This window comes from Nothobranchius furzeri, chromosome 8 (assembly GCF_043380555.1).
Source record: "Nothobranchius furzeri strain GRZ-AD chromosome 8, NfurGRZ-RIMD1, whole genome shotgun sequence".
NCBI classification, from domain to species: Eukaryota; Metazoa; Chordata; class Actinopteri; order Cyprinodontiformes; family Nothobranchiidae; genus Nothobranchius; species Nothobranchius furzeri.
In genome coordinates, this window is record NC_091748.1 from 76,166,710 (window position 1) to 76,188,603 (window position 21,894).

General features: G+C 42.6%; 1 protein-coding gene across 1 annotated transcript; it reads left to right on the forward strand.

Annotated features, from left to right (window-relative positions):
• Positions 1-2,518: 2,518 nt before the first annotated feature.
• LOC139061621 (uncharacterized protein C1orf226 homolog) lies at positions 2,519-11,184 on the forward strand (the record flags this gene model as incomplete). The annotated part of the gene is made up of 4 exons (XM_070554340.1): positions 2,519-2,681; positions 3,007-3,191; positions 3,298-3,422; positions 5,741-11,184. Coding segments are annotated over 4 exons (1,065 nt in total), but the record flags the coding sequence as incomplete, so codon positions are not given.
• Between the last annotated feature and the right edge of the window lie 10,710 nt (positions 11,185-21,894).

Sequence of the window (21,894 nt, forward strand, 5' to 3'; positions counted from 1 at the left end):
AGAAACAGGTGAATTTACCTAAAAACAAATACATTTTTAAATTAAATCAGGGATAAATTTTTAAATAACTGAAATGTATATTTCTGAAATGTTTGTGTTTGTAAAATTTAACTTAAATGTTTTGGATACGTACTGTTATTTTGATCAAAACGAATAAAGGCGCAATGCAGCACATCGCCACAGGCAAAATTCTCCCAGCGTTACCACAAGGACCAATTTGGTACGCCACCCCGAAAATTTCTTTGGCCCCATCTGGCCACCCCTATCAAAATTTTCTGGAGGCGCCCCTGCCGCCCACAGGAAGTAGAGAGCAGAGTACGTCTTGGCTAGTAGAAACTAACCATTAGCAATTCCTCAACATGGTGGAGTAACAGCAGTTTCCTGCTCCTCCGCCCTACTGGTTGAAAGTGGAATTACAACTGTTGTCAACAACCCTGCTGTAATTAGCGCTAACAACAAGCTAACACTAACATAAGTCATTTAAAATAAACCACAAAGTAAAAAGATCCTCACCGTTGGGCAAAAAATATTATTACTAAGCGCAGTAGCAACAAAGCCAGGTCACCATCAGTCTGTGATTTTGTATCCTCCTTTACCTGATTGCGTTGCTGCTTTCTGATTGGCTGATCAGCCTTGACAGGGTTTCAGTGAGTGTCAATCTGAACCACGATGAAGCTGAAGCTGATCCTTTCACGTTTATCCAAATGAAAACTTCCGCCGTCTGTAGGAATTCCTGACAAATCAGAGCAGGAGCGTCACCAACACCAGATCTGTCGAGATGACGCTAATCAATATTTGATCCCAAACATGAGGAGAGAATGCCAGGTTAGGGTTACATTTGGCCCAACATTCATGTTTCGTCGTGCAGAACATGTTTTACATCGATTTACTCGGACTTCCTGAATTATTTATTACCTGAACAATTCCTTTTTTCTGTATCCAGTCCAAATGCAGCCAGCTCTTCCTTCCACTCATAAATATTCTAAAACTGTGTCAGCTTTCACGTTTTTGCTGATTTTTCTTGTTTTGGCTGCTAAAATCTCTGTGGAGCCACATTTTTTTCTGTTTCAAGCTGAATTTTGAAGGATTGTTTTCTTCTTTTGTCTGAGGATGAGTTGTTATGTTCTTTTTCACCCTGGAAGTGTGTTTTTTAATTAATTTGTACATCTGATCTTATTTTATTATTTTCAGAGCACTGTAGAGCAGTTCTTTGGTGGATGAAAACCTCAAGTGGCTCAAACATTTGCAGAAATCTACACATCTGCTCTGCTCAATAAAGCAGAAAGCGGTAAATTTGAATTCCAGAGTCTTTAGGAGAAGACTTTCATGCTTTAAAGGGAATTTGTTACACAGAAAACCCACAAAATCAAAAACTGAATAGATTTTAGATTTCTGCTCCCAGTTGTCTTTCTATAGAGATCATAAATAAATCTGTCAGACCCTCACAGGATCGCAGAATCACTAATTTGGTCAGATAATCTTAATCATGAGTCCCGTTAGGAGATGGTCAGCTTAAGTGTTTGAAACCGTTGATTCAGTCGATCACACATGACTCAGATCTGCAGGCGACGCTCGATTCAAATGATCAGGCTGAGAAAATGCTGAACATTTCATTTCTGCAGCAGCTTGGCAGCGGCCTCCTGCTGTTGTTAGCATCAGGTCTCCATAAAAGAGTCGACTTTATACAGAATTAAAGGAAAACTTTGATCTGTCTTGCATTTATTTTTTATTTTTTCTGCATTAAAACAGAAGAATTTTACTGAACTGGAAGTTTCCGACCTTCATCTCAGTTCATTATCACTTCATTATTCAGTTATAACTGAAACCCCACATTTATATTTTTAAAGTTTTCCACTTAACAAAAAAATTATTAAACTAAAAAAGTTTCACAAATATGAAGATGTTTTAACAAAACTGTAGACACTTTTGTTGTTGTTTATTTATATTTTTACTTTTTATTGTAAAACTCTTTTCCCCAAATGAGAAAAAGGGAAAAATAATGTTTTTTTTTTCTTTTTCACTTCAGTGTGAAAGTTGAGCAGTTTGGAGCCAAATAAATAAAACAAAAAAAGTAAAAGTTTTCGGAGCTGAAGGTATTTTTTTCATCCAGATTTTAGCCAGGAGGCCACAGGGGTCAAAGTTCACAAGGTTTCTCCAAATGACTGGTGACTGTTTGAAAATCACATCTGAGCGTTGGAAGATCAGCCACGAGTCTCCGCCCCTCTGGAGTTTTTCTGAACGCTTCGGAAAAATCGCTTTGGGATGGGAGAGAGTTGTTTGTTTGTTTGTTTGTTTATTTTTCTGACTGACTAGTTTCCATTCCGCTGCCGTCTCTCCACATTCATCCGTTTGTTGATGCGAGCGCTGAGATGGGCGAGTTTCAGCAGACATCCTGGTATTTTAGCGCAGCTAACCCTCCTCCCCGTGCTGACGCAGCTCTCAACCTTTAACCCGGTCCCTTCCTGTTTGGTCCGTCGTGTTTTAAATGAAACTCGTTTGCTTCCCATCGAGTCTTTGACTAACGGGGTTTGATGGGTTAGTTAGGGTTAGTCTTGGTGATATTCGGAGACGCTCGGACCTGCAGCCTCAGCCTCTCTGGTCGTGTCCGCCTGCTGCCACATTTGTTTCTGACCTTTTCTTTGTTTCATTAAACGCTTCCGAGAGATCATTCTCTCCCAGAGGTAAGATCTGAAGTGATTTTATCTGAGCTCCCCTTTTGTTTTCTGCTCCTGCTTCCTGTTTTGGTGCTTTTACGTTTTTAGCGTCTGTGTGTGCACGTGACGCTGCATGTTTTGTTGTGATCCTTGATGCACTGTGTACAGTTTTAATATGGAGATGTATGATTAAAGCGCGGATGCAGGTCTTCACCCCCTCAGTCTGGATTTGTTTTCTAAATTTAGAATAAAAACATCTTTGTCGCTAATGTTCTGCAGCTTTGCAGGTTGCATCATGTTCCTGTTCAGATCCAGATCTTACACCTGTTTTCTGTCCTTTTCTTCTGTGCAGTTGATCAGAGCTTGTTTGAGAACTCCGTTGCTCAGCAGCAAAGTCCTCAAACCTTCAGAGCAAGTCAGTCCTCTGCCCGACGCTCTGCAGCATCGACCGCGTCAGGCATCGTCGAATCTCCGTCCTCCGGAGGACAGCAGAGGCTAAAGAATGCTATTAACCTGGGAAAGGCAGTTGGGGCAAAGGTACGTGCAACATCAGCTGATCTGGAGCTCCTGGTCCACGGGCCGGTTGTCCTAACTCGGGCGTTTCTTTCTGCTTTCCCTCTTTTTATTTGTTTGTTCCTCACAGGTCAATGACCTGCTGAGAAGGAAGGAGTCCAGCCACCTCGGGGACATTGGGGTCACAGAGGTCAACAAGAACGTTGGTGCTGTTTGGAGCTGCATGGACCAACTCAGCCAGACGTCGTCTAGCAGGTTGGTGCGCGCACGCACGCACGCACACACACACACACACACACACAAACACACTTATGGAAAGAGCCAGCCAGCTCAGAGTGTTTAGTTTGGGGATCATCTGCACCATTAAAGCTACGGTAGGAGTTCCTGGAAAAAGCTGCTTAAACAAGCTACATTTTGTAAAAGAATAATTAAAAGGTCCAGCCTCCTTAATTCAGGCCCCGCCTCCTAAGACTAAGCCATGCCCCCAGACCACAGGAGAATTCTGGAGTCAAAAAATGCTGTCAAACAACCGTAAAATCGCAGCATTATCTTAATTTTCTGAACTGTTGTTGGCACTTTTCTGCCGTAACCACATAACAGTTTAGTATGCGAGCTAATATAGGCAGCCTGGCTCTGGCTTTGCTTCCTGTTCAGCTGCTCCAAGCCAAGATTTGTGGGTTTCATTGATGAATCAGGATCCAATCATTAAAAATGGAACATTCACAAAAATCGGATGATGTTTTTCCAAGATAGTTTTAGAGGAAATTAGAATTATTCCTTTTTTTTGACTAAACGTTTAATTTTTTTGTTGCCATCTGTATCTAAAGAGCATTTCAAGCAATGTGACAAAAGAGGTTCCAAAGAAACATCTCCTACTGCGCCTGTGGGTTTCCATCAGGTGAAGTTCCGTTACCATGTTCTAAAGTGAGAGTAGAACAACTGGGATGGATATAGAGCTCAAAGCAGGGAGCTGCTGCTCCTCCTCATCAAAAGAAGCCTATTGAGGTGGTCTGGGTATTTGATTCCAATGCTTTCCATAGAAGGTGTCCCACTAGGAGGAGTCCTCGGGTCAGACTTGGATTTACACATCTGGCCTGGAAATGAATAGCTGATGTGATGATCCCACTGTTACCCCGGTTTCACACTTCAAGCATCAGCGGAACGGAACGGCAGCGAAGCGGCACCGCTTCAAATAGAATCCAATTATAGTCTATGGAGTGTGGCGCGCGTCCCAGAAGCGGCATGCCGCGCCATGCTGCTAAAGATGGGATCGAGTTCTATTTTTCCGCGAGCCGCTTCTGGGACACGTCAGTTTCTGCAGTTCACATAGCGCGAGACAGGAAACCACACACGGTTTCAGTGTAAAATCCCCGGTTATTTTCAAAATAAAATATAACGTTGCAATGTTATATATAACTTACGTCAGCACGTGTGACCGAACGGCTTTGTTTACCGCCAGTTTCTTTCGAGAAGTGCAACGGTGTGATTCCTCACGGGTTGTGATCTCTCGATGAGGAAGGTGTCGGAAGTCTTGAGGGATGTTAGAATCTCGCGAGTACAGCGAGGCGCAGCGAGGAAGCCATGCCGCGGCCAAGACTCTCCCGGTGTGAAAGGATCGCTTTGAAGTTCGCGAGTGAGCCGCTCCGCTGCTGTTCTGTTCTGCTGATGCTTGCAGTGTGAAACCGGGGTTAGTTGGGTAATGTTGGCTTTTACCAAAATCTGCTGAAACCTTCTCGATTTCCTTTTTCCGTTGACAGTATTCCTGGAGGGAACACATCCATCCCCTGAGTTGGAGGGAATAATGTCCAAACGTCCACATTACGTTAAATGAGACTTTTTTATCGTTGAGGAATCTCGCGGTGACTTTATTCCGGAGTCGTTTATTCAGCTTGGATAAGATTTTCCTCCTTGCACAGAACAGAACCAGGAAGACGTCTCTTTTGATCTCGGGATTCTGCAGGACCTCTGACGTCCAGAGCTGGGAGTCTTTGACGAGACTGCCGATCGACTCCGCTGTCGATGATGAAGTCGAGATGAGCCGAGGAGTGCAGAGGTCACGCAGCACCTCTCTGAGGCTTAGAAATGAAAACCTTTTTTTTTTATTGTAATAGAAAAATTCCTGCTCAGATCGCTCCTGGAAGCAGGAAAACTCATAAAACTCTCAGACTGTTTTTGTGTTTTCTTCCTCGCTGCTGCAGAAAATAACCCTCAGCAGGTTCTCGTTAGCACCTAAAACCGGTTCGGAGTCATCAGCTGGAGAACGTTTACTAATGTGAAGTAGCTTTGTGATTCCCTGACAGGAAGCAGGTTACTCTGGAAAATATGGCGGATTTTAGCAGAGAGGAAGATGAAACTAAAACAGGATTTTATCCCTTTTTCCTGCTTTTTCCTGAGCATCCACCCAGACTCTCTGTTTTCTTCTGTAAAAGTCTCCAGACGCCCCTCGGAGGAGAACCCCACCACCACCACCAGCTGGGCTTGGAGAAAACTCTGATCTCCTGATTTTGTTTGTTTGTTTGTTTGTTTCATCTCTGTGTTCCAGCGTCACTATTTGATTTTCTCCTCCTCTCTAGTCACATCACCTCCTTCGACTCCTTCCCTCGGCTCGAACCGCCGCCACCGACCGGGAAGAAGCGCCTCCCTCGAGCTCTGAAGACGACCGAGGACATGATGATCTCCTCCGATCCCGTGGTCTCTTCCCCAGACGCGACAGACTCCCCCTCCTTCCTGTCCTCGCCGGAGAAGACGCCGCCAGAGGAGACGAAGAGCGATGAGGATCGGCCGCTTAGAGACAAAGAAGAAGAGATATTGTCGGAGGTCCAACCATTGTTTGATCACGCTGATGACAAAGTTTCAGAGGTAGAAAAGTTAGGAGGAGTGACGGGAGAAGAGGAGGATGAGTTGGAGAAGGGGAGTAACGAAGGAGGAGTGGAGGAGCATCAGCTCCAGCTTTCTGTTCCAGACCTCATTAACAAGGATCCTCCGCTGGAGTCCATCTGGCAGAAGATGTCCTCGTCGGACTCCCGGCTGGCCTCCACCCCCCGCTCAGGGAAAACCGCCTGTCGTATCAGCCTGGGAGAGGAGGTGCTGCTGGGGAACGGCGCCCCCTGCAGCAAGGAGTCCGAAGACCTAGAGCCTCACCCGGACCTGCTGTCGTTTGAGTAGCTGGAACGCCTTTGAACACTGACCCGCTTCAGGGAACCGGTTCTTTTAGGGACCCGGGCTTCAGCTGGGCTGACCTGAAGCCGCTGGATTTAAACCGTAGATAACAACAAACAGGAGGCTTTATTTAGGTTAAACATTTAACACAAAAATCTAAATATATGTTTAAAAAAAAGGCGTATTTTTTGTATATTTTTCTTTAGCTTTTAAAAGTTTTTATGCTTCAGTAAAGCAAAGACATCCAGCATGATGAATGACGAATGTAAAACCACAATCAGATCCTTCAAATGGGTCAAAAACGTGTTTAACCATAAATCGCTTCGAGGCGTTTTTAAAGGGGTTTTATTATTAAATGTCGGTTAAAACAACTTCAGCGCTGCTGCGGTGACTCGATGGTTTTGGGAAGTTTCTCCTGTCTGGAAAACTTAAAGGAAAGGGGGAAGTAAGTGAGATTTGGACTTAAACTAGTATATCGGATCACGGAAAGTTCAGGAAGGTTACAGTCAGTTTAGCTGAGCTCTTATTTTGAAAGTGGCTTTTTTAATGCAAAAGTTAGATTTTTGTTCCAGTTTTTAGAAAAAAAAACATTTTCTAATTACTTTTAAAAAATTGCTCCATTTTAAATGAAATTTGTACCTATTTTTGTTTCTAGAATCACTTTTTCGAACAGGAATTCATCTCTAAACATCTTTTGTACGTTCTTGCTGTGTTTGTCTTCAAATTCCATTTTTGGTTATTTTTTAAACACAGATAAGGTTTTTTCTTTAGTTACTGATTACTTTGTCAAAAAAGTAACTCAGTTACTAACTGAGTTACAAGATCTTAGGTGTGTTCTTGCTGTGTCTTGTTTCTAATTCCATGCTATCGTTCTTTTTTAAAACACAGAAAAGGTTTCGTTACCTGTTTTTTCGCTACGTTTCGCCTGCGGCTGCAGACTTCCTCAGGCTGATGCTGATGGTGGCGCGGCTGACACCATCTGGACCTGCAGCCTTGTTCCTGTTCAGTCTCTCCAGCTGCCTCTTCACCTGACTTCTAGAGACAGATAGGTGGGAGGGGGAGGTAAATGGGGCAGCAGCATTTCCTGACTTGGTTGAAGACAGATTTCTAGAACCAGAAAAGTCCATGACTGCGTTAGAGGACAAAAGAGCTGGCGTGTGACAGGAAAATGTTGGATCAGAGGAGGATGGGATGTCTGATTGGCTGGGGACAGGCGAGGAGGATGCTGGGTTTGTACCTGAACTGAACCTATTGAAGAACTTGTTCATTTCAATGGCTGTGTCCAGGCTGCCATCTGTGCAATCCTTCCTCTGCTTGAAGCCTGTGATCTTCTTCATCCCTGACCAGACATCTCTGATATTGTTCCTCTGTAGTTTGTTCTCCAGCTTCTTCCTGTACGCCTCCTTGCCATCTCTGATCTTGATCTTCAGTTGTTTCTTTATACTCCTCAATAATTCCCTGTCTCCCTCCTTGAAGGCTCTTTTTTTCTCATTTAGCAGATTCTTCAGTTCACTGGTGATCCAGGGTTTATTATTAGCGAAGCATCTCACTGTTCTGGTGGGTATGATGTTGTTCACACAGAAGTTTATATAGTCAGTGACACATCCAGTCATGGAATTGATGTCCTCTTCATATCTTTAGCAAGGTAAAGAAAAAACCTTATCTGTGTTTAAAAAAGAACCAAAAAAGGAATTCATCTCTTTTGTAAATGTGAACAAAACTATCTTGTTTTACTTCTAATCATGTGTTTAAAGCTAAGAATCTGCTGTTTTCTGCACTGAGCACCTGAGTCATTTGCGCAACAGACTGTGAAAAGTAAACAGCTGACCTGACACGACTTCCTGTTCCTCTCCGAAACGCCACGCAGTCGGGACAGGCAGATGTGAGGATGCGGCCTCATTAGGAAGACAGGAAGTTGATTTGAACAGAAAGAGATGAGAGCGTTTTATTCAAGCAGATTTTTAACTGACAGACCAAAGATGTAAATTAGCATCTCACCCAGACAAGTTGTATTTTACACGTTTTTATTTGAAAGGTGGAAACCAAAGTCGAGACGTTTCTACTTTGTTTTGTTTCTTTAGACCAGCGGAGGTGAGTCAACAGGTCAAAGGTGAACCTACATGAAAGGACAAGTTAATAAACCTATCTGATAGCTGCGTATCTGAGCAGGAGTATCTGGTTGCCACGGTAACCCCGGCTCAATCAAGAACAGCAAAGCATAAAGCAGTGTTCTTATCAGTATTGTTCAGATCTGTGCGTCCAGATTAGGAAGGGTTATTTTTAGGCTTTTGGAAGTAAAAGTAGGGTTTTAACAAAGAATCTCTGTGTTCTGCTAAAATGTCTGAAAGTTTCCAGACAGAAGCAGCTGAGAATGAGAGGAATGTGGAGTAGGTCTGCACGAATAAGGGATCTTTGTGTCCGTGGTCTGATGAATGGCCCGTCCCCACTGTGGGTCTTTTTAGGAGCATTAATCACAAAACACATTAAGCTGCAGATGTTCCACCAGTTAGATCCTCCCACTAAGAAACAACTGGGATTTTACACAACATGTCAGAAGGATGCTGTGAAACCTGACCCTGTCGGGGACGTTCAGCTGCATCCTCCTAACAAATTTTTCTCTGGCTGCAGTTTTCTGACACAAACACGAGTTCTGCAACTTTCCAGCTCCTGATGAAGATCAATAAAGTAAATTTAATCTACAAATCAAGTCAAAGATTATAAACTGATACCAGCTCACTTGCAAAAACAAGAGACACTATGATAAATGTTATTTTCTGCGTTTCTTAGATTTAAAAACGAAGTCAAAATGTTGAGAAAAAAGTCTAAATTCAAATTTTAATCTGTTTTCTGGTTTTAATTCTCACCACAACTGAGTTCTGATTCATATTTACTGAGTGAATAATAAAATAACATGAAGCCTCTCCTCCTGCAGCACTAGCTTCCTTCAACCCTTCACAATAAAAGCTTCAGACATTCACATCCAGCTGAAAATATTCTCAAAACATCAAAAACCAGAATTTATTTTATTATTTATAATATCAAAGGGAATTCATGTTGTTATTAACAGCTTTTATTTAACTGCAGATGCTGAAAGGCATTATGGGTATTTTAGGAAAGTGCTGCTTTACTTTGATTCCCTCTTTTAATCTTGTTTTTTTTTTAAAGATGTGCTCATTTTTGTATTTTTATTACATTTGCAGCAGTTTAGTTGGAGTCGCACTCTGGGGGAAAAAGCTCCGCATGTTTCAGAGCGGAGAATCCAGCTAACTAGCTTCAGACAGCAAGATTTAGTCTCACTTCCTGATATCTGGACATCTCTCCTCTGATTGGCTAACAGCAACACGACTCTACCACTGACTCTGTTTGCTCTGCAACGTTGATGTTTTATCTCCACAAATACCGCAAGCCTGGAGGAGTTCTGTTGTGAGGTGGAGCTGCTAATGCTAATGGTTAGCTTCTAGCTGGGACATTCTCTGTTGTTTCCTGGACACTAAACCAACAACAGCCTTCCCAGTCGTGAGTCCATGAAAGTTAACGTAATGTGTGACGTAGATCTGTCAGGATTTTCTAATTCTAGAGTTTCACTGTCTGTTTTCTATCAGAAGCTGATGCAGGAGATAGGTGTAGGAGACTATTTTCATGTTTAGCCTAGATGTTAAACTCAGAGTGGCCCATTAGAATCAGAAACAATCACTTAAAGAGCAAGAGTATTACTCCACTCCCACTTCCTGTTTGAAAAATGCAACAAATGCTGTTGCCTAGCAGACCGAGAGGGCCGAGCCGCTAACAAATACACACACACAGGCTCACAATGGCATTGTGACATCATATGGTACCAGCTAACGCTCTAGGGTACCTCTTAGTCAATAGCGATACCAGATTTAAATTCAAATGCAGTGCAGAGTTTTTACCTGACAACGGCACAACACTGACAGTTTTAGGCAGAAATTTTAAATTTTAACTAAAATCCACTAAAGTGCAAAACTATTGACTACACGTGTCTGCAGCACGATTACACACGCGTTTATATAGTTTATCAGAAAAAAAGTTGATTTGGGGGTGACTTGCTCTTTAAGACGTTTTCTCAGTGAAAGACCTTTTTAAGTCACATTCATCCTTATTTTGACTTTATTGGCATTTTGATTTCATTCTCAACATTTTTACTTTAACATCAAATTAGGGAAACAAAAACGAGTCTCCCTTCCAGACAACAGAGGCGGTGTTAAAGAGCTTTCATGTTTCTGATTAAAAACACTAAACTGTCCTCTTAAATAAAACTTTAGAGTGATTGAAACAGACTTGTTCAGTTTAAAGATCTTCACACGTGACCAAATGTCTTATTAAGGTGGATTTAATTTTGTTTTTTTACACTTTTCATGTAAAACAACCAAAAACTTCTGTCTTGTTGTTTCTTTGCTGTCTGAACTGAAGTTCCTGTCGACTCAATTTAGCAAACAAACCCGATTTTCCTTTAACGAAAGCAATAATTCATCTCCTCAGAGAACCGGAAACAACCGGATGAAGTTTTGCTGATGTAACAAATGAAGGAGCAGGATGTAGTTTTTTTATTCAGCCGTAGATTGTAGTTAGGATCCAGAGTTAGATTTATGAAACTTTATATTTTTATGAATTTGTTTTATTAAAGCCGGTCGACGTCATTTCTGCAATAATGAAGAATGAAGGAAACTCAAAGCTGCAGACTTTTTTTAACCAGAGATTATTTCAGATTATTTTGATGTAACAGAGACAAACTGAATCACTGCTTTAGGCTTTTATTTTCCTGTAAGTTCATTTTAATGAGAAAAGTAAATGATTTCCTGTGATGAAGTGTAATCTGATAAATTTAGATTTAATCAACTGTCTTGTTTTGTGTCGAGTGTTTTTTAACGTTACGTGTCGTAGGGATGTGGTTTGTCCCAGTCTGTGGAAATCCCGCTCTTCTTGGAATTTGTCACCAGCATCGGTTTTCCGTTGCTCCTCAGAGCTGACGGAGGCGACGGCACCACGAGGCCATGTGCTCACGGAGCGATGTAAACAACCAGTCAGCTGGCGGGTCTTGTCCCTGTTTAATAATTCAAACATGCTCGTATCGATTCTCCGCTAAGGAATCTGGGCCTCCATGCATGGTGAATATCAACCGCTGGAAAGCTGCTCCTGTGTTTGCTAACGCGGAGCTGATCCAGAGATACGAGGGCAGAGAAACAGAAGCTCTCATCACGGTCCTCCAAAATCAAATAAAAACATGGAGCGAAACACTGACGTTACAGGATGACCTCAGCTAGGCCTCATCCTGGTCAGACCATGACTTGCCTCGGCTCCTCCGAGACGAGCTCCTCCCTATGGATCATTACACTCACCTGTGTTCTGAACCGCTTTTCCTCACTAGAGTCTCAGGGAGTTGGCGTCTAACTCCAGCGGTTACTGGACAAAAGGTGGAGGACATCTGAGACAGGTCTCTAGTCCATCGTAGGGACAGACGAACAGGACAAGTAGTCACTCACTCATACGTTTGTGCGTGTTAGTCTCCAGTTAACCTGACCTGCATGTTTTTGGTGTAAGGGAGGAAACCCACACATGCATGGGGAGAACATGCCAACTTCATTCAGAGAGGCTGCAGCCAGGATTTGAACCTTCAGCCTCCTTACGATCAGCTACTCCACCAGGCAGCGTGTCATCTGCCTGGGCAGCCCAAAGAAGCCGCCTCATTACAGCAGTCCAAATGTCTCGGCCCATCTCTGTCGCTTTCCACGTTTACGCAGCTGCTGTCTCAGACTTGTCTCTGAGCTCGGTGCACGTGCTTTATTATCAAGTAAAATGAAGACATTGTGGTTTTTTTTTTAAGTTTAGGTGTAAAAAAATCTTATTAGTTTCCACAAGTTGAGTTTTTTTTAGGTTTAGGCTCCAGACTGAGTTCAGATCAGCTGGTGCATATTAGCCTTGTCCTTTAAAGGGGCAACATGTCACTGTGAAATAATTACAAAACAATCTCAATTGTGTTGGAAGGAAAGTTATACTGAAACAGATTTCACTCTCAGACAGCTGGAGGGGTTGTCAGTTTATCTCTTTTTAAAAAAGAAAGGAAGGAGGGACGTAGTTTTGTTTACACTCTGATGTTGCAAAGGCTGCACTGAGCTAACGCTGCAGGTTACCGATCGTTGTAGTCTGACAGCATCAGGCAAAAAGCTCCAAAGCTGTTTAAAGAACTAAAGCCAGTAAACAGGAGCGACCCAGAAATTATTTCTTTCACCCCAAGAAGCCACGGCATCTTTTTTTTTTTACTTAGGATTTTCTTTATAACATACAAAAAAAAACTGTGAACAAGCAAACAAACGGTGGCTCAGACACCTGGATATTACCAGTCAAATAATAAGCTGCTGGGCAGTGACATAGGGAAAAGTCATTGATGCAGGAACGAATACACCAGACTACAGTGATTTAGTCTCTTCTAAATATGCGAGGAATGGATTCCAAGCGTTGGCAAACTTTCTCATTGAACACTTTCTTAGGGATCTGAGTCTGTCCATTTGTATTAAGGACAGCATATTGGTGATCCATCCTTGAAAGCTGGGGCAGTAGAAGACTTCCATTCTTTCAAAATTAAGCATTTGGCGGCAGTTCCAGTTCCAGAGGTCTCAGCATAGATGCAAGGAGGTCCTTGACTGTTTGAGATGCCAAAGATGGCACGACCGGTCGAAGAGATGTCTTATAGGCCTTAGAGTACCAGTCAAATATTTTGCACCAAAAATTTGCTAGTAAAGAGCAGGACCAGAAAGAATGAGATAGTGTACCATCAACAGTTTTGCATCTGTCACAAATTGGTGAGACAGAGAGGTAAATTTTATGCAACCTGACCTTAGAATAATGTAAACAATGGACAATTTTAAACTGTATGAGCTGGTGTCTACTGTTTACTGAACAAGAATGAATTTTAGACAAACACTCATCCCACACAGATTCAAGAAGTTCCATACCTAACTCCTCTCCCCAGGCATTTCTCATCTTATTTGTACTTATATTAAAATGATCTTCAAACATGCAGACAATATTTGAAATTAAGTGTTTGGAGTCAGGAGAGCCTATAAGAATTTTAAATAACTCATGCTCTGCTGGGAGATGTTCAAAATGCCTAATTTTTGATTGAATATATTGCCTAACTTGTAAGTAACGAAAAAAAACTTGAATTGGATAGGTTATACTTTTTTTTCAGCTCATTAAACAAAGCAGATTTTCCATCCAGATAAAAATTTTCTATCGAGACTAAGCCCTTCCTTCTCCAGTCTCTGTAGCATTCGTCTGACCACGGGGTCAAAAAGGAATGGTTAAAGCATATAGCCTGTACAGAAGTTTCTGGCAAAGCTAAGAAGCTCCTAACCTGATTTTAAATTCTGAGTGTTGCAAAACAAAACAACTCCTCCCAAGTGCTTTCGGTTTATAAAATTTAGAAAAGAGCATTGCTGGTAAGGAGGAGCTAACAGGGATGGCTTTCATTTTAAGCCACAAGGGGGCCCTTGAGGTCAGATTATCTCTGTTTACCTGCTGCCGCAACATCAGAATCCTGACGTTGGCAGCCCAGTAGTAATATCTGAAGACTGGCATGCCAAGACCTCCCCTCAGTTTGGACTTTTGCAAATGCGCTCTCGAAATTCTGGGTCTCTTGTTTTTCCAAATGTAAGAAACAATAATGGAGTCTAGCTCTTTAAAAATGCAGAGATAAGAAAATTTGGGAGATTTTGACACATATAAAGAAGCCTGGGCAAAGAGATCATCTTGATAGAATTAATACGGCCGATCATTGATAAGGGTAATAGTTTCCAGCACATATTTTGTTTATCTTTTAGTAAAAAATCTGCAAAGTTTAATTGAAATATTAATTTTGGTATAGTCAAACCTAGATAACTTAGGTGTTCAGTAACAATTTTGAATGGCATGTTCTCAAGAAAACCTGGTGAATACGTTGTAGAGAGAGGCAGAAAATCACTTTTTGGCCAGTTGATTGTGCATCCAGATATACTGCCAAATGAGTTTATAACTTCAAGGATAGGAACTGACTCCTCAGAATCCCAAAGGTACATTACCATGTCATCAGCGTATAAACTGAGTGCTTCCACCCCCCACCCCCCAATTAGGAGACCCCTGAGCCAGACACATGGGTGCTGTCTTATTTTTACCGCTAGAGGCTCTAGGGCGATGGCAAAAAGAGCTGGAGAGAGAGGGCAACCATGTTGAACCGAACGTTGTAAAGGAAATGGGACTGACCTGTCGCTATTAGTCAGAACAGAACATGAAGGGTGGCATATATCAGCTTTACCCAAGATATAAACGTTTCACCAAATCCGAATCGACTCAATGACTCAAAAATATAAGGCCACTCAACCTGATCGAAAGCTTTGTGCACATCAAGTGATAGAATCACTGCTCCGTTAACACCCCCATGGTCAGCATACATTACATTACTCCATCGGTTGTTGTCTGCTGCGGCCCAGAATCAACTCCTTCACCTGGAAATGATGGATCCTGTCCAGAATGGTGCGGGGTTTTGTGCTCACCCCTGGTTTGGGCTGCAGGTAACGATGCGCACGGTCAACTTTCACTGGGCACGGGAAGTGCTCCTTACCCAGCAGCTCTGGGATCAGCCTGGACACAGAATCAGTTGGGCTTCCCTCCTCTGACCCTTCCTTTATGCCGACAGTCTTTAAATTGTGCTTCCCGGAGCGAGCCTCCAGGTCTAGTATTTTGCTTTGGAGTTGGCCAGCATGCTCTTCCAGCTCCTTATACTTAGCTTCGAGTTCCCCAAATCCATACATCCAGGGTGCTGGTAGCCTGCTCCTGGCCAGTCATGCGTTGTTGCAAGTCAGCTTGTGCTTCAAAAAGAGTCTGAAACTTTGTTTCAAAAGCATCAAAACGTTGGTTTATCCCATGCAAAATGTTGTCCAACATGTCCTTGCCGATCTCCTTGCACAATTCATACGTGTCAGCTTCTTGAGACGGGGGGTGTTTGCTGCGGTCTCCATCACCGCTTGCATTAGCACTGTTAGCTGCGCTAATGTAGTCCTCCATGGTCCGCGCTTTGTTAGAGGTGCTTGGCTTCAGCAATGTTCACGGTCACGATGAGCAGCTTTAGGTAGGCGAGTCGCCCCGGGATATGAGCTGGTAAGGTAAATATAACGTGGTGGAAGCATAGTTTATCAAGTTTGAGGTCGGAGCATAAGCTAAACACGTCTACATACTTAGTGTGCTCACTAGCACCCCCCGTAACTTTTAGCCATGGCATCTTTTTGTTTTACTCTTATATCAGGTGAAGCAGGCTAGAGGCTAACGTTGAGCTAACAATGCTAATGGTGAATTAGAAAAATTATCTGCTCTAAAAAAACAGCTCAAGCTACTTTTTGAATGACAACTCGATTACAAGCTAACAGTGGCCCGTGTGCTACTACTAGTTCACCTGTTGAATTAATTATAGATTCACGAAGATAAAGATAATAAGGTTTATCTGTTACTAAATAGAATATTTTCTAAGCAATCACATTGTAGCCATAGAAACACCACTTGGTAATATAGGTATCATCTAGAATCTTCTGAGTCTGATCTGTAACTGGCAACAGCCGTGAAACTCTTGGAATGGCTGTGAGAAAGAGATTTTTTGTTTATAGCAAGAGACTGCAGTAACATGATTTGACCACAAGGTGTCACCCCAAAATTCCACTATCTCCGCTCCGCTCTGGCACGAACTCCGCAGCAAAAACGGTCCCGTTGTAGTCAATCAGAGCCGTTCCACTACTGCGGCCGTGCGGCGCAGTGCGCCGCCTGCCATCTGGCAAAAATAGGATCGATTCTATTTTTGCTGGACGCCGGAGCACCTCCGCAGTCAATGGACAGAAATCACAACCGCCCAACAGGAAAGGGAGCAAGCACAACTTCCATTATTTCACAATAAATCGATAAACAAAAAGTGTTTTTGTTTCATATGCACAGGTTTAACAAATTTTAACAGCTATCAATGGCGGTTGAACTTTAAATGCACAAAAATAAGCCATAAATACAGTTTCCACTATCAAAGTACTCACCTTTTGTTGATCCAAACACTGCTGATCTCTCAACACAAATGATGGGCAGATTAAACAGTTCATTTCGATGCTTCTCCCACACAACGGGTGTTTGGATCTAACTTCCGCATTTATTGCTTGGACTGTATCGCAAGATCTCGAAAATCCCTCGCATGCCTGTTTGCGCACCGGAGCGAAGCCGTTGTAGAGCGGGTACAGTATAACTTGAGTTTGGAAGCGAGCTGCAGCGGAAAGCAGGGGCGGAGCGGAACGGAGTGGAGCGGAGATAGTGGAATTTTGGGGTCAGTCTTCATTCTTACATATTGCATCTTTAAATTTAAAGATAGAGTTGTTTTGGTGCTGAAATGAAGATTTAGTCCTAGATTACTGAATAATCTAGATGACATTTAAATTTCCTTTAACTTTCAATATGTTTTTATCCCTAGATGAAAACAAAACGGATGACTTATGGGTAAATAACTTTGTTGGAAGCTTTTTGAAGGAATCTCATGGGCAAGAATGGACTTTTTTTAGTCCCTAGTGATCTTCAGCTGACCAATAAAAGAACCAAAGGGAGACCGCAGAAGGTCTGAGCAGATCACTGAAACTCCCCCGATTTATTTCTAGGTTAGAGTTTCTCTGGGCTGTGGCCGATGCAGACAGCTGAAAACTCACCGACGTGATGCGCTTTGATTCAGCAAACGTTGTGCCGATGAAAGGATGGGAGCAGCAGAGTCGGGATCACAGACCTTTTCCTAAAAATCCACCAACATCTGTGACTTCTGAGCTGCTGGTGATGAAACGGGTGAGAGACATCTGAGCCTGATAAGAATATTAATATCACGACTTTATCCTAACAATGACCAACTGATGTCACCTGATGATAGAAAAAGAACAATTTTTATTGTATTCAGATTTTAGTTTTTTTTTCTAATTAATATTTTAATCATTGAACTTTAGCGAACTGATAAATCTGACATTTTTGATAATCCTCCCCACCCAAAAAACCATGAACACACTTACTGAAGGCTTTTCTTGTCTTTCTCATGCAGGCAGAGGTCTGGCCTTTCAGGTGAAACCACGTGTCTGTCCGTGCATTAATCACTGCCAAGTGGCAGGATGGAGTTATTATCGGGTTTATTGATCTGCATGGGGAATGATTGCAGCTGTGTGTGTGTGTGTGTGTGTGTGTGTGTGTGTGTGTGTGTGTGTGTGTGTGTGTGTGTGTGTGTGTGTGTGGGTGGGAAGACAGAAAGTCAACATGAAGTCTGTGTTTCCTCAATAAAGCACCACGAATCCTGAAAATGGCTTCAACCACAAAGAAAAACCTGAATCTAATCAGCTGCTGGGGCTTATTGACAAGAACAAACACACAACACGGCACCGGAAAGCTGCCCAGCGTTCCCTTGGGACCTGTTATTGATGGAGGAGCGGATAAGCAGCTGAAAATAGCTAAACTACCCCAACACCTTTTTTTTTTCTAAAAGTCAAAGCCAACATGGACTTCTAGTTTTTGCCAACAGAGAAAAGTTGATTAAATCATCCAGAAAGTGCAGATTTGATCTTGTCGTTGCTGAAAGTTTGCTGATTTAGGATCTCATGATGGGCTGTTTGATCTCCGATAAGTAAAAGTTTGTTTAGCACCTTTCAAGGAAGAGATCACGAGGTTCTTCACAAGGAACTCACAAATACACACAAACACCAGGAGAAGGGAAACCACAGGTCGCACCAAAACCTGAACAGGTGAGTCTTCAGTTGCTTCTTAAAGGAGACCACTGAGTCCACTGATCTCAGGCTCAGGGGGAGAGCTCCAGAGTCTGGGGGCCACAGCAGCAGATGATCTGTCACCTTTGACCTTTAGCCTGGTGCTGCACAATCAGTAGGCTTTGGTCGCTGGACCTCAGGGACCTGCTGGAGGTGTAGGGACTGAGAAGATCACCAATAGGCGTTTCCTCTACCGGAACGTCCTGGTATGCGCTTCATTGGGCTGTTTCTAGGAACCAACTGAGTCCCCGGTCCGAGGTGGGTACTCGGAAAGGCCCAGTAGGGTCAGTGGTTGGAACTTTTGATTAACTCACTCTGATTGGTCGTAACTTCCTAGGAAATGACATCAGCAGGCATCGCCCAAAACAACCGGCCATAGTGAAAATAGAAGAGTTGCTTGTGAAACAGAACAGAAGCAAAAGCAAATGAGCAGCGATCGTGCTGCTTTAAAATCATCGTTAGTACACTAATAACAGAAAAACGCAGCAGAATTCCCACAAATGAAGTCATTCACGGGGCTTTGTAGTTTCACAGTGCACTGTAAAAAAAAAGACGTTTCTTCTGGTCATTGAACGCATCACATAGCAGCTCTCTGAACTGATAGGTTGGTTCAACTGTTTACTTTGTAAAGTGCCTCGAGATGACTCCGGTGATCACCTTGAATTTTATTGTTTGCTTGAAATGGGAAAAAATGTACTCGGGACATTCAACTCGTACGCCTTTTACTCATTCATCCCCACATAGCCATTTATTTATTTATGGGCTTTGTTTATTGTTTTTAGTAGGTTTGTTTAGTCCAGTAAATGCTTTAGTAAAACGGACTAAATCACCTCTACCCAGCAGCAGACCAGTTAAAATGATCTAAAGTCAAGCAGAAAACTGATTTAATGCAGGAGACAAACCAAAAGCATCTTCTGCTGTAAAGAGCACAACAAAAAGAACCACAGTTACATAATCAGGGTGTTTTATAAAAGAATAAGGCTTTATGGGACAGGGATGTGAAATGAGACGTGCTGTTCGTGTGGGAAACAAGGGCGCCCCCAAGGGGTGGCCAGTGGTGGCCATGGCCACCCCTAGAAAATTGCCCCCCCCCCCCAGGAAGAGCCAGTGTTAACAAATCATATTAATGTTCAGTCAAAACATATATTTGATCTTGTTTATTCAATACATAATTGTAAAACAAAATAAAAATATTACAATTAATGAGTAAAGAAATAATCAGAATTTTAAAAAATACATGTTTCTGCTGCTCACCATTTAAAAGAAAGTGTTTATCTCCATAGTTATTTTTTTAACACAGCAACAGGTGAATTAACCCAAAAAAAAGCATTTTTATATTTAATTATGGATAACATTTTCAACAACTGAAATGTGTATTTCTGAAATGTTTCTGTTTGTAAAATTTATACGTACTGTTATTTTAATAAAAACGAATAAAGGCGCAATGCAACACATCGCCACAGGCTAAATTCTCCCAGCGTTACCACAAGGACCTATTCGGTGTGCCACCCCAAAAATTTCTTTGGCCCCATCTGGCCACCCCTATCAAAATTTTCTGGAGGCGCCCCTGGCTGGAAAATGCTGAAGTTAAAGTCTGTTTAGTGTTGGAGCAAATTTCACTTATGCATGCAGGTGGCGCTGCAGTGGTGAGCACAGGTGTGGTGATGAGGAATGTTTGTCTGACCTTTTGTTGGGTTTGATGCAACTTCATGTGAAACAGTAAATGGATCAGAACATCCAGAGGAAGTAAAGGTGCATCACATTTAGATCCAGTGATTTTAGCCATGAGGTGTTTTTCTAGTCGATGCTCAGAGTGTGAAGGGATCCCAGCTAACAACACATCAAGTTCTAACTCAGTAGTAGTGATTTGGACTGAGCCACTTTTGGGTTTTACAACCACCTGAATCCTGATCTTTATGGAGTTATTGGATCAAACACTTTAGCTTCGGTAGAGCGGAGTAGTGTTTGTTTTCCTTCCAGTTTTTTTTCTTTATAATTCTCGTCTTTGTGAAAATAAGCGAAAAATGTGCAGAATTTTTTTTCTTTGCTCTGATCAGGTGAAAATCTGGAATGTTTCTCTGTTTCCTCGTCTTCTCTGAACATCTCTGAGCCTCCAGTGTGTTTGTCTCTCTCTCTCTCTCTCTCTCTCTCTCTCTCTGTGTGTGTGTGTGTGGACAGACCTTGTTTTTACCCTGGGTTGAAATGATCACCATTGCATCGCCCCCACCTTCTGCTCAGCATTAGTTCTCGTTTTCTTAATGAGAGCACAGATAGTACATTTTCTAATGTTTTTGATCCAGCCTGTTCTGATAACGACCCAGATTCCTTAACTTCTCAGTTTAACGAGCACTGCCTCTCCATTCTGGACAACATCTGTCCTGTCAGAACCAGATCAGTTCCTGCCGTGAACCCTACTCTCTAGTTTAGCGACAGCATTCGCAGCCGGAAGCGACAATGCAGAAAAATTGAGCGCTTGTGGTAATCCACCCGCTTCTTAAAAAACCGAGTCTTGACGCCTCTCTCCATAAGCAGCTTCAGACCCATCTCTAAACTTCAGTTCATCTCCAAGATCTTGGAAAAGGTTGTGGCTAAACAACTCACAGCTGCTCTTGATGAACATAACATCTATGATAGCTTCCAGTCAGGTTTTCATAGAGCTCATTCTAATGAAACAGCTCTTCTTAGGGTCTCTAATGACCTTCTGACTCACAGTGATGCAGGGAACTGTTCTGTTCTGGTCCTGCTGGACCTGACTGCAGCCTTTGACACTGTTGACCATCACCTGCTACTGGAGAGGCTGAGAGACTGGGTAGGCCTATCAGGATCTGCTCTGGAGGGTTTCTCCTCTTATCTTTCTGAGCGCTCCTTTTCTGTGGCCGTCTCCAAGTTTAGGTCCTCCACCACCTCCCTTACCCATGGTGTCCCACAAGGTTCTGTGCTCGGGCCTCTGCTCTTCCTCCTCTATCTGCTTCCTCTGCAGCACATCCTGAGCTCCTTCAAAGTAATCTCCTACCATCTTTATGCAGATGACATCCACCTGTACATCTCCTTTAAGCCCCATGAGATGTGTAAGCTGCAGCTGTTAAAGTTAAAGTCCTATTAGTTGTCACACTGGTGTGTATGAAATTTGTTCTCCGGATTTGACCCATCCCCTGGGGGGAGCGGTGAGCTGCAGACACAGCTGTGCCCTGAACCGGAGAGTATCTGATTGGTTCAAGAACTGGACTTGAGCTGAGGAGTTTTTTGGTTATAACAAAACCTCAGAACACGCCCTCCCAGAGATAGAAAGCTTTGGTTATGGAGCAAAGACTTGTGAGGTGGTTACCTTTACCCTGAATTCAGTTCTGCATGGTGTGTACACGTGCAGATGACCTTCTTCACACTGTTAAACATTACTGATTACCAGAAATAATCATTATTAATCCAAAGAATAATGTCATTTCAGTAATTACATTTATGATGAACCATGATGATTATTTATGATTATTATGAATCTTGTAATAACAGTAAAAATTGTTTATTAAAAATTATTATTTTAAATCTTGAAGTGTCCTTCATCTTGCGGAGGAACAGCAGACAGATAAAGGCAGTCAGATTAAAGATGGTTCTAGCAGACTGTTCCTGTGATGGATAATCTGTGGGACAGAAGTTCAGCCAGGACAGCGTGACCCAGCTGGGGGAGTGTGACCTTTGGGTCACAAAATGAGGCCATTCATGTCGCTACATATCTATGGTTGGTTAGTTGCTTAGTAGTTGCAGCT